Source organism: Triticum dicoccoides, chromosome 2A (assembly GCF_002162155.2).
Source record: "Triticum dicoccoides isolate Atlit2015 ecotype Zavitan chromosome 2A, WEW_v2.0, whole genome shotgun sequence".
NCBI classification, from domain to species: domain Eukaryota; kingdom Viridiplantae; phylum Streptophyta; class Magnoliopsida; order Poales; family Poaceae; genus Triticum; species Triticum dicoccoides.
The window spans coordinates 509,228,858-509,239,654 of NC_041382.1; the positions used below are offsets into that span (position 1 = coordinate 509,228,858).

A 10,797-nucleotide genomic window follows, 5' to 3' on the forward strand; every position below is an offset into this window, starting at 1 on the left:
CCACACGTCAGGTAATGGTCAATGTAAACGGTCAAAGAGATGGTTTGTTTAGGTCATAACCGTGATCAATTGCAAAGCACTCGGTGATTTGGGTTTTTTGAGACAGCCGACGCTGATTCTGATAGTTATCAGTCACAAACAAATTTGTGGTAGTTTTTTGAAACTTTAACACAAATTGTGGTAGTTTTATGCTATTTATTCCCGAACTTTCGGATGTGGCTCAACGAAATATTGTATCTCACACATGTAACATGAAAATCACAAACTTGATTGTTCAATCATTACATTTGAAAAAACATGGAGGGAAAAAAAGTAGCCTGTTACACCGAGCAACGCCTGGATTTCCAACGTTGCCCTACACGACGATCGATTGACTAACACACAACGACACGACATCACCAGCGGTTATTTATTCTGAAATGCGGAGCTACTACCGATAATGTAGTGTAGCAGCAGCGAGCACGTAGACGTGTATGGGCACACTTACGAGGGTAACGAAGCAAAATCAGCTCGCGATACCACATCACTTCTTGCAGACCAGCCCGGCGCTGCCCTTGCCGCTGCCGCACATGGTGTCGGCCGGCTCGTCGATCATGTCGACCGCCCCGATGCGGACGACGTCCTCTCCGGCGAAGCGCGCCACCTCGCAGTCCGTCCCGAAGATGTCCGACACCTGGTACTTTGCGGCACCCCCCATCACCGGGATCTTGGCGCCCATGTCAACCCCGGCGCTGACGTAGTCCGGGCGGTAGGTCTGGCCGAGCACGCCGTGCACGTCGGCGCTGATGGAGTTGAACTTGAACGCGACGTTGAGGTGCGCGAGGCTGTCGTCGGCGGTGAGGCCGTAGTCGTGGACCCTCGAGTCCTCCTCGGTCACCGGCACCGCGTTGGCGACGATGCGGAACCGGCCGTCGAGGCGCACCACCACGCCGTTGGCCTTGCCGATGCGGAAGACAGACAGCGCGGGCGCGGAGGCCGGGCTCCAGCTGGCGGCCGGCGCCGCGTCCAGCTCGACGGGCACGCCGTCGAAGGTGATGACGAGGCGGTCGACGGCGTTGTCCCAGGTGACCGTCCTCTTGACGCCGAGGTAGAGGCGGTGGCCACCGAAGCGGATGCCGAGCGCCTGCACCCATGTGAAGTCACGCGCCGCCTTCACGTTGCGCTTGCCGATGAAGTGCGCGTTGATGTGCAGGTTGGCGTCGGAGAGCAGGCAGAAGTCGGCGTCCCTGCGGCCGTGGAAGAGGAACTTGTTGCCGTCGCCACCCACGAAGCGCGGGTCGTAGCACTCCGTGCCGGCCAGTTCACACACTGTTGGGTTCCAATGATGCGCCAAGCACACGATCGATCAGCAACTTCAACTGTGAAATGAATGCAAAAAAAAAAAAACATGGACGTGTATGTGCGTGGTGTTCTTACTGCAGACGAGCTTGCAGCTGGGGCAGTGCACGTAGCAGAGGTCGCGGCAGCCGGCGGGGCACCGGCGCACCGGAATCATGCACTCTGGGGCCTGCGACGGGCTGCTCTGGTTGTAGCAGCTCACCACGGTGGGCTGCGCGCCGGGGCTCATGTAGATGGGGACCACGTTGGGGTCCGACAAAATGGGGTTGTCCTTCGGCTGGGCACCGACCGTCACGAGGAATGCGGCGGCGCAGGCGAGCAGCGCCACCGCGCACGGGCGCCGGACGGACGCCATCGATCACTGCTAGTCGGTCTCTAGGTGATCTTCACTGCGAGTTGAGTGAAGCTGTTGCGACTGCTCGATCGTGATGGTGTGATGGTGCAAGGCGTGGAACGCCTTCTTTTATGGCCCGGGATGATCTGACTAAACGAGTGTCGTCGGAACCACGCACGGCTTTTAGTCCCGGCAAGTCAACTGCCGCTCGATAGATCGCTCGGCTAGCTCCCCCGCGCGCCACATGAAACGATTCCACGCTTGCCGTCCCGGCGAACGGTTGATTCAAATCCGGGGCGCTTGGTCTCGATCTTTGTGTCAAGTGTCATCTGCTCTACGTTATGGCTAAGCAGAATCTACATGCCCCGCTAGGACAAAATTTTCTTCTCATTTCTTAGAGAAAGAAACCAAGATTCAGATATAGCATGGTCGACAGAAATTGCACTATGTACTATATGTGCAGGATTATATATAGGCGAACTTGGAAGTAATCAAGAAGAGGACCATGAGTAGGGTACATACAATCTTCAGGGAAAAGGCGCCTTAGAGGAACATGGTTAGTGTTCATCTTAACAGAGCACAAGGTGTCAAGTTGTTATCTTGCTTCAGAAAGTTGCTCCAGACTACGCTCTAGACCATATTAATCGCACAGTTGGATTTAGCTTGCATATTCCACAATATTAAACCCTATTGCTATGCTACACATAGCAGCTTCTACAGCACCACTATGCGGGTTGAGTGCATCGGCCAATTTACTCCACCGATAACAAAAACAATCCATACTGTCCGTGTATGTGCGCAAGAGCCAGGAGAGGGGAAGAGTTGCGTATCATCATTTCGATGGTAATTCAAATGGTAAGTTCAAGGTTTACAACAGCTGTGGCGAACCACTGTTAGCAAACACAGCACAGTAGTTGCTTTGGAAGTAGAAACACCAAACCAAGAAATGAGTGGATGACATTGCCATTAACACAGCATTAGTTACAATGTTTTGCAAGTCGGAAAAAAAATGCGCTAACGCACTAAAAGAACCACCTCTTCTTAACTGCAGGTGTTGTGCCTTCGCCTGGAGGACTTGGGCTCTCTCTTTTTGCCATCCCACTGTTCAGCGCCTCCAACCTTTTCCTGCCGAAAAAATAGTAACATAAATAAATAAAAACACTAGCTGGACAAATAAAAAATAGAATAATTAAGTTCATTTTGCTCTGGAAATACTGAGAATTTTATTTGGACTAAACATCGAAACAGTTTCCTAATCACTAATGATTTGCCATCCCACTACGGATATAGACTATGGAGTCCATTGAGATATGATGTGTATTAGTTTGTTGGATACTAACGTTTGAAAATCATCCCCCTTCACAATACTGAGCAGAGGAAGCCACAATGAAACAGACACAGACCAATTAATACACTGTCAAGTTTACTTTTAAGGAGACAACAGCGAAGCAGAACTCCCGTTTTGACAGCAGCATGAAAACATAATAGATAGATTACCGATGAATACTCTTATCTCCTAAACTGCAAAACTAGAAAATTTTCCTCCTTGGCTACAATGCAAATGAGAAAAGCAATAAGGGTATGTTAGGTTTATAGCCAACATGTACCTTACCGATTTGGTGATACTCTAGTTTGGATGGTTGCCAATATTTTGGCATGCCAATGGCTCCTTACCAACTGTACTTCATATTTTTGGCCAAAGTTGGCCAACTCACGGGCACACAAAACCTTGACCAATATTTTGGCTAGCCAAATATTTGGTGGGGCAAACCTAGGATCAAAGCAAACACACCTTTTTTTTTATGTTTCCATTCTGGTACTTAAACAATTACCTTGTATCGCCGAGCTGTCCATGCAAGCTCCATCGTTGGCGAAATCCTTCCATACCCGGAAGACCACTAGCAAGAATCATGCGCCTAAAATAGAGTAAAGATCAGATTGGGGCAAACCTTTCCATATATAATTATGAAAAGAATTATGTGAGTAAACTGCCTGATGCTTCCTTTTGTATATATATATTGGGAACAACAAAGTGGTCTTTCAAACAAAAAGCTGTAAATCCATTTAGTACTGCCCTGAAGAATGGTCACGAGGCAATCTAGAAGTACCTTCCTTTTGGAGAACTAGTACTGCTCATAAGCAGTGGACCACCAGAAATGGAGGAGGCCTACCAAACTACTGCCGGCAGAACCATGTGCTATCTCAATTCTCTAATGTCACATAATACCTCTGGCAGCTTCCGGCTGGGGGGAATACCAAATGCTATAACTAATTAATATGGGAGTACTGATGTGTACATGAAAGTCTTTTGCATGAACTTTCCAAGAAAATCATAACCCTTTGATCTCACCAAGCTCTAGCCTCTAGGTAGTCAAAAGAACACCATGGCCTAAATTACAATGTTAGGCACATGATGACTAAGAAATTAAGAATTAACCCTGCGCGACCAGGAGCTTGTTTCAGTTCGTACACTGACACTGGGAGCTTGCTAACTGGGTCTGACACCCTCAGTCCATCCCTCTCTCTCAACAAGCCCAAGCAGTAGGTACAACAGCTCAGGCTTGAAGATAACAAATATTTATTCAGTGTGTTAACACCAAATGACTTCCAACAGACAAATTTTAAACTAAAATAACCTTAGCTGCCGAGGAATCACAATCAATGGAGGCAAGCTTAGACAATCCGATAAGTATTTTCTAGTTTGTCACAATCAATGGAGCAAGCTTATTACACCATTCAGTACTTATGGACACTATCATGGCAACAGTATGTAAAAGTGTACAAAGTGATCCTTTAGCGATAATGAAATGAGAAAACAAGATCTAAATATGAAGGCTGAATGCTTGTGAAGCTTTTAAAATCATTATCCACTTTAAATAGTTGAGATACGAAGGAGGTTGGATAAGAAATCTCCCTACATTTCTCGACGCCCGTAAGTCTTAATCTAGTTGCTGATGCAGATTGGCAGGTATCCCTGAGGGAATTTGATGTATGTACATTTTACCAACAACAACAGCAATGAAGCCTTTAGTCCCAAACAAGTTGGGGTAGGCTAGAGGTGAAACCCATAAGATCTCGCGACCAACTCATGGTTCTGGCACATGGATAGCAAGCTTTCACGTACCCCTGTCCATAGCTAGGTCTTTGGTGATACTCTAGTCCTTCAGATCTCTCTTTACGGACTCGCCCCATGTCAAATTCCGTCTACCCCAACCTCTCTTGGCATTACCCACACGCTTTAGCCGTCCGCTATGCACTGGAGCTTCTGGAGGCCTGCGCTGAATATGCCCAAACCATCTCAGACGATGTTGGACAAGCTCCTCTTCAATTGGTGCTACCCCAACTCTATCTCGTATATCATCATTCCGGACTCAATCCTTCCTTGTGTGGCCACACATCCACCTCAACATGCGCATCTCCGCCACACGTAACTGTTGAACATGTCGCCTTTTAGTCAGCCAACACTCAGCGCCATACAACATTGCGGGTCGAACCACCGTCCTGTAGAACTCGCCTTTTAGCTTTTGTGGCACTCTCTTGTCACAGAGAATGCGAGAAGCTTGGTGCCACTTCATCCATCCAGCTTTGATGCGATGATTCACATCTTCATCAATACCTCCATCCTTCTGCAGCATTGACCCCAAATATCGAAAGGTGTCCTTCTGAGGCACCACCTGTCCATCCAGGCTAACCTCCTCCTCGCCCCTAGTAGTACTGAAACCGCACCTCATGTAGTCGGTTTTAGTTCTACTAAGCCTAAAACCTTTCGATTCCAAGGTTTGTCTCCATAACTCTAACTTCCTATTGACCCCCGTCCGACTATCGTCAACTAGCACCACATCATCCGCAAAGAGCATGCACCATGGGATATCTCCTTGTATATTTTACCACAGTCTATAAAATTCTAAAGGAAAAATGACGCTTGGAGATTAATCTATGAAGTTGAACATAAGTCTATTAACCCGTTTCACATCTATAGGAATGTATCTATGATAAAGAGCACCAGCACTAAGGCTACCTTTCGAGCAGTGTGAGTTCTGATTGGAGTTGAGTGACTCTTTCCTTTGCATCTTCGAGGGGCATCGAGAAACCCAATTTATATTCACTATCCTGCAGTCGTTCCCTTATTTCCTTATCCTGGAAAAATAAGTCAGAAAATGGCACAATTGGTTAAACAGGAAAAGGAATGAAGCTGCAGCCCCAAATAGTTTTAATATAACTGACCCTTTTCTCAGCGCATTGTTTGTATAGTACAATTTCGTCTTGACAAAATGGCTCAATATCATTGATTTGCAAGCCTGGACAGCAGAAATAGGATTCATTTTATCCATACTTATTTACATATGGAAAACGACAAACATATAGAGATGTCAGAGTAAACAGTTACTCACATAGGAAAAGATTCTTCAGGATACCATCACAGAGCTCAACACCTTCAAGGACATGGGATGCAATCTCTTTCGGTACGACAGGGGAAGGTGGCCCACGCATAAGATCATCACCGATGAGAATAGTCTCTTCCATCGTTTCTTGTCGATCGACTATTGACAAAAATAGGCATTCCCCACAAAAGAAGAAAATGAAAAAAGGCAGGAGCACGAGCAGTAGCAAACTGAAGAAATTAGAATCTAATTCTCGCACAAATAAGCGCAAGTGCATCCTTTTATTACTGACAGCTTTTTTCAATCTTTCCATTTATTATTGTTTCTAGAAATGAAAAACGCAATTCAATGTGCTGAGACAAAATGTGGACGCAGTTCCCTCTTCTTTTCTCGTTGTGAAGCATTACTAGGATGCAGCTGTAACATCAACGTCCCTGGATTTGTGGTTCCTACCTTCAAGATCAACTAGGCTCACCTCGAAGATAAACACAATGCCACAAGGGGGCCAATCAAGGAATCATCCCAGGTCTACTAAACATATTACTAAATGCTCATTCGTATTAAACCACGATCCACCACTAAAACTGACACGAGTTATGCACGGCGAGTAACGACAACATAAATCAATGGGTGGGAGAGGCAGTACGCGCATACCATCCATGGTGACCTAGCAACTTTTCACACCGGCCAGAAGCCTGAAGCAGCTAATGCTGACCAACTTCCTGCAGCCAACCAAGAGGAAAAAGGAACAGTTAGGCTTGTTTCACTCTGCGGGAAGGGAAGCGAAGCAGCAGATATGCCTACCAGCTCCAGCGGTTGCCGGTGAAATAGATCAGAGACGGTGGCGTCGTCGGCAGAGGGGCCCGCTGTCGGAGTTGGCCGTCCACCTCAAGCACCCTGACTCAAGCGCACTCTCACCCAGCCTTGTACGTCGCCGCGAGCTCCCACTGCACAGACCAATCAGCACCCACAGCCACCATTCCATCAAACACCTCACGTGCACGAACACACATGTCCCAAATTGGGGCAAATCATCTCAGCCAAACCAGGGGAAATTGGAGAGGACACTCACCGCCTTGCCGCCGTCGGCTCACCACCGGCTGGAATGTCCGGCGCCGGACCTCGTCCGATGGGTGGGTCCGCCCCTCGTCGTGGCAACCAACTGCGCCGGAGGCCGACGGGGAGGAAACAAGAGGAACAGGGGGTTTATGCCTCAGTAACACTCGTGGGCTTTCTCGTTGAAACACAGAGTAACTGTTGCTGGGCCTAGTAAACGACTCAAAAGCCTCTATAAAAGTTGCAACTGGGCCGAATATTTTAGTCGACGAGGTAAGCAGCACACAAAGCCCATTACTACTCCTTTACCGGGGGCGTCGATCGGCTGGGATCAACGGCTGGAACGCCAGGGCGGGAGCTAGGGCAGGAACTAAATGGCACACGGACGGCTCAGATCGCAGTGCGACCTGGCCTTGGTCTATATAAATATGCAACCCCGCCGCAGCCACGGAGCCCCTTACTCGCAGAAACCCTAGCAGATCGCTCGAGCCCTCCGCCGCCGCCGCGCCTTCAGCTCTCTCCTTCCTTCACCGATTCAAGTAACGTGTCGTTCATTCCCTTGCGCTTCTGTACTTCCGTCCGTCGATATGATCTTCTTACTGCATAGTGTTGTTCGTATGCTGCACTCCATTAGATGTTGAAGAAATGGGATTTTAGTTGGGCCATGTGCTAGGAAGTCACATTTTTTGCTTGCGTGTCCGGGGTTGTTCTTGTTGCTGACAGCTTTGTAGGTGCACCTTGTCACGATGCTCTGGTTTCAGTAAAACATCTCGGTATAGTTGCAAGTTAGCTAGTCGGTTTCGTAGATCCAAAAATGAATGAATGCGATGCTAAGATTTCACTGCCATAGAAATATGTATGTCCTACGTGGTTCTTACTGGAATGTAGATAACTTTCTTTGTCCTCGTAAAAGGAATTTATCATCTATTATTGTTGCACTTAAATGCCCTTATTTGTCTTGATTTGTAAGAAAAGCTAATGAGATTTGATGTAGGTTAATAGTTTGCATTCATAACTGATGCTTCGTTGATTGTGACTTTTCGAATTTAGTTGGCTGTAATGTTGAGGTCACACAGGCTTATTTTGTTCCTTTGCTATCTGTCCAGGATGAAGTTCATCGCTGCCTATCTGCTTGCTTACCTCTCTGGCAACGCCAGCCCCTCTGCAGAGGACCTGACATCCATTCTTGAGTCAGGTAATTTTGTCTTACTGGGCGGCCTACATTAGTTTTCGTCCTACTGTTTTCTTCTACTGCAAAAGACATCTGTGGTTCCTACATTTTATGCTACTATTTGTTATTATCATTATGTAATGTTTAGCAATAGTTACCTACACCTGAAATGTGTCTTACCAATGAAAGCAACCTCTATGGCTTTAGTTGTACTGATATAGGGTAGAATGTGCTTAGTTCTGACAGATGGGAGATTGTATGTTTAGTAACGGTCACTGGTATGTAATGTGTTGTTCTTCTTTGTTTTCTAGTGTTAGCTTGTAATCTTACCGTTACACTGTTGCAGTTGGTTGTGAAATCGACAATGAGAAGATGGAACTCATGCTGTCCCAAGTGAAGGGCAAGGACATCACTGAGCTCTTGGCTGCTGGTAGGGAGAAGTTTGCTGCGGTACCATCTGGTGGTGGTGGTGTGGCTGTTTCAGCCGCTGCTCCTGCTGCTGGTGGTGCTGCTGCCCCTGCAGCTGAGTCAAAGAAAGAAGAGAAGGTCGTGGAGAAGGAAGAGAGTGATGATGTAAGATCACTATTCCCACCTGTCCCCTTGTTACGAACTTGTATCATCTCTATAATAACTGGCCTTGCAGATTATGAACCTGATAGTGTTCTTGTTTTGATGTTGTTTTCATTCATTTTTTAAGATAATGTACTAACTGTTTGTGCGTCTGCTTCTACTTGCAGGACATGGGCTTCAGTCTGTTCGACTAAGTCGTGGGGCATCTTGTGTCTGCAGTATCTATCCTTGGCCAGGAAACTAGAGTCAATGATGTTTTAGCCTTTATTTAGCTGAGTTGTGAAACGCTGGCAAGACAATGTTTTGATATGTAATTCAGCCCCTGGTTGCTGGTTGATTTACTGGTGAACCATACCTTTGCTATCCAATTTTGGTGCTTTAACAATGCATTGTTTTGATATGTTCTGCCTGTTCCATGTATCCTCTATGGCTTCCCCATTTTCTTAAGTATTTGGTCGACCTAATTCAGATTTCTTTGTAAATCGGCACATCCTTGAGTGTTAAGTGCCATGGTCGTTACAGCAAAGCAAATCTCATTCTGCTTAGTACACCAAAGGATTTTCATAGGAACTTTGGAGTTTGATTCATGGGATCGAATCCCATAGAAGTTTGTTTTTTCTACTTGCTAGGATTTTTGACACCCACTCAAACCTCTAAAAGAATTTGTACGTTTTTCCTATGATGCAATCAAACAAACAATAATCCTGTAGGTTTCTGTATGTACTAATCTCTAGAAGGACATATATTTAGGAACTAGGGGTGTAGATTAGTAATATTGGGAACATAGGTTAGTGCAATATTGGTTCATCAATGAGGTAGCACAAGTTAATTCATGTGAGAGCATGACCTATTTTCATTTTGGAAGAAATTTCACCATAAAAAGATTTCATTGAGGCCTGTCAATGGTATCTGAAATTCAGTAATAAAACGATTTGTGATTTGGACACACAAGATATTTCATTTTGAAAAACAGGATCAATGAAAAAAAAACACAAACAGCCTTCTTGAGTGTCCCATTTCTGGAACTGCATGGCCATGCTTATGATTAAAGAGTTAATCATATTTGGAAGACTTTGATGCAAGTACCGAGAAAGAGGTGGAACATGGATGAGTACCTCGTCTTGAGCTTGAAATATCGTGAGGAAAAAGGATTAGATAAAGGGAAATGATAGATAAAATAGCTTCTTAAATATTTGCCCGGGTCCGAGTGTCGATTATTGACGTGAAAGTAATCTTGGGCATGACCATATATGTACATGTACTTGTAGGATCAAACACTCAAGTGGTGGGAACTATTATAGTGACCGAGCTGAAAATGGTGTCTCGCTCTTCCTCCCGCCCCTTCCCTCGCCCTCGCGCGAAGCAACGAAGCCGCCATTAAAGCCCAACCCCCAGCTTCCCACCCACCCTCGCATCTCACCGAGCTCTCCCCGTTCCAAATCCCCATCTGAGAAACCACATGGCTGAAGCGCGTCGCCGCGGCGTGCGGGTGCGTCGACTTGCGCCGGTGGCATGGGTAGCGGAGCCGCGGGCTCTTCCACCCCCTGCACCGGTGCCGCTGCCCGAGATCGACCTGCACTCGCCGGAGGCTCGCTGCGAGATGTGACGGGTGGTGCTGGAACGCTTCCCCGACCGCGATGAGTGGAGGGAGATCCACCTCCACATCCTCCACCACGCGAACTTCGTCGAGCGGGCGCGCTTCATCGGAGACGACGGCTGCGAGGATGTGGGGCTCCTCTTCTGGGCAATCCAGGAGGCGGAGTCGTCAGATCCGTGACATGCTGCCCGCTGGGAGAACTCCAAGACGGCGGATCCTTCAAGGCTCAACATCCGCCCGCCGTCAAGGGCATCGCCAACATTCCGCCGGAGTTTCTCCCACCGGGGACCGTCTGGCCCCCGCGCCGACAATAGATCGACTGCCCGACTGGTTCAGACACAGCGACGAC

General features: G+C 47.2%; 3 protein-coding genes across 3 annotated transcripts; 1 reads left to right on the forward strand and 2 right to left on the reverse strand.

Moving 5' to 3' along the window:
- Positions 1-232: 232 nt before the first annotated feature.
- On the reverse strand, positions 233-1,758 carry LOC119355072. Its single transcript, XM_037621857.1, has 2 exons — positions 1,417-1,758; positions 233-1,308 (listed from the first exon to the last, which is right to left on the reverse strand). Exons 1-2 carry the CDS (start codon positions 1,691-1,693, stop codon positions 524-526), a joined length of 1,062 nt encoding a protein of 353 aa, XP_037477754.1. The 5' UTR covers positions 1,694-1,758; the 3' UTR covers positions 233-523.
- A 722-nt stretch (positions 1,759-2,480) lies between these two features.
- Positions 2,481-7,279, reverse strand: LOC119355073. The gene is made up of 8 exons (XM_037621858.1): positions 7,127-7,279; positions 6,859-7,001; positions 6,709-6,776; positions 6,064-6,213; positions 5,897-5,970; positions 5,691-5,809; positions 3,505-3,588; positions 2,481-2,797 (listed from the first exon to the last, which is right to left on the reverse strand). Exons 3-8 carry the CDS (start codon positions 6,713-6,715, stop codon positions 2,695-2,697), a joined length of 537 nt encoding a protein of 178 aa, XP_037477755.1. The 5' UTR covers positions 6,716-6,776; positions 6,859-7,001; positions 7,127-7,279; the 3' UTR covers positions 2,481-2,694.
- A 238-nt stretch (positions 7,280-7,517) lies between these two features.
- LOC119355074 (60S acidic ribosomal protein P2A) lies at positions 7,518-9,256 on the forward strand. Its single transcript, XM_037621859.1, has 4 exons — positions 7,518-7,649; positions 8,217-8,305; positions 8,628-8,854; positions 9,019-9,256. Exons 2-4 carry the CDS (start codon positions 8,218-8,220, stop codon positions 9,043-9,045), a joined length of 342 nt encoding a protein of 113 aa, XP_037477756.1. The 5' UTR covers positions 7,518-7,649; position 8,217; the 3' UTR covers positions 9,046-9,256.
- Positions 9,257-10,797: the final 1,541 nt, after the last annotated feature.

Bases quoted from the DNA above. Each gene is read 5' to 3' on its own strand.
- LOC119355072 (XM_037621857.1), bottom strand. From the start codon at position 1,693: ATGGCGTCCGTCCGGCGCCCGTGCGCGGTGGCGCTGCTCGCCTGCGCC. The intron at 1,309-1,416 runs GTAAGAACACCA...GGAACCCAACAG, and splicing joins CAGCTGCAAGCTCGTCTGCA to TGTGTGAACTGGCCGGCACG.
- LOC119355073 (XM_037621858.1), bottom strand. The intron at 3,589-5,690 runs GTAGCCTTAGTG...ACTCTATTTTAG, and splicing joins GAACTCACACTGCTCGAAAG to GCGCATGATTCTTGCTAGTG. The intron at 2,798-3,504 runs GTAATTGTTTAA...TTTTTTCGGCAG, and splicing joins GGACAGCTCGGCGATACAAG to GAAAAGGTTGGAGGCGCTGA.
- LOC119355074 (XM_037621859.1), top strand. From the start codon at position 8,218: ATGAAGTTCATCGCTGCCTATCTGCTTGCTTACCTCTCTGGCAACGCC. The intron at 8,306-8,627 runs GTAATTTTGTCT...ACACTGTTGCAG, and splicing joins GACATCCATTCTTGAGTCAG to TTGGTTGTGAAATCGACAAT. The intron at 8,855-9,018 runs GTAAGATCACTA...TTCTACTTGCAG, and splicing joins AGAAGGAAGAGAGTGATGAT to GACATGGGCTTCAGTCTGTT.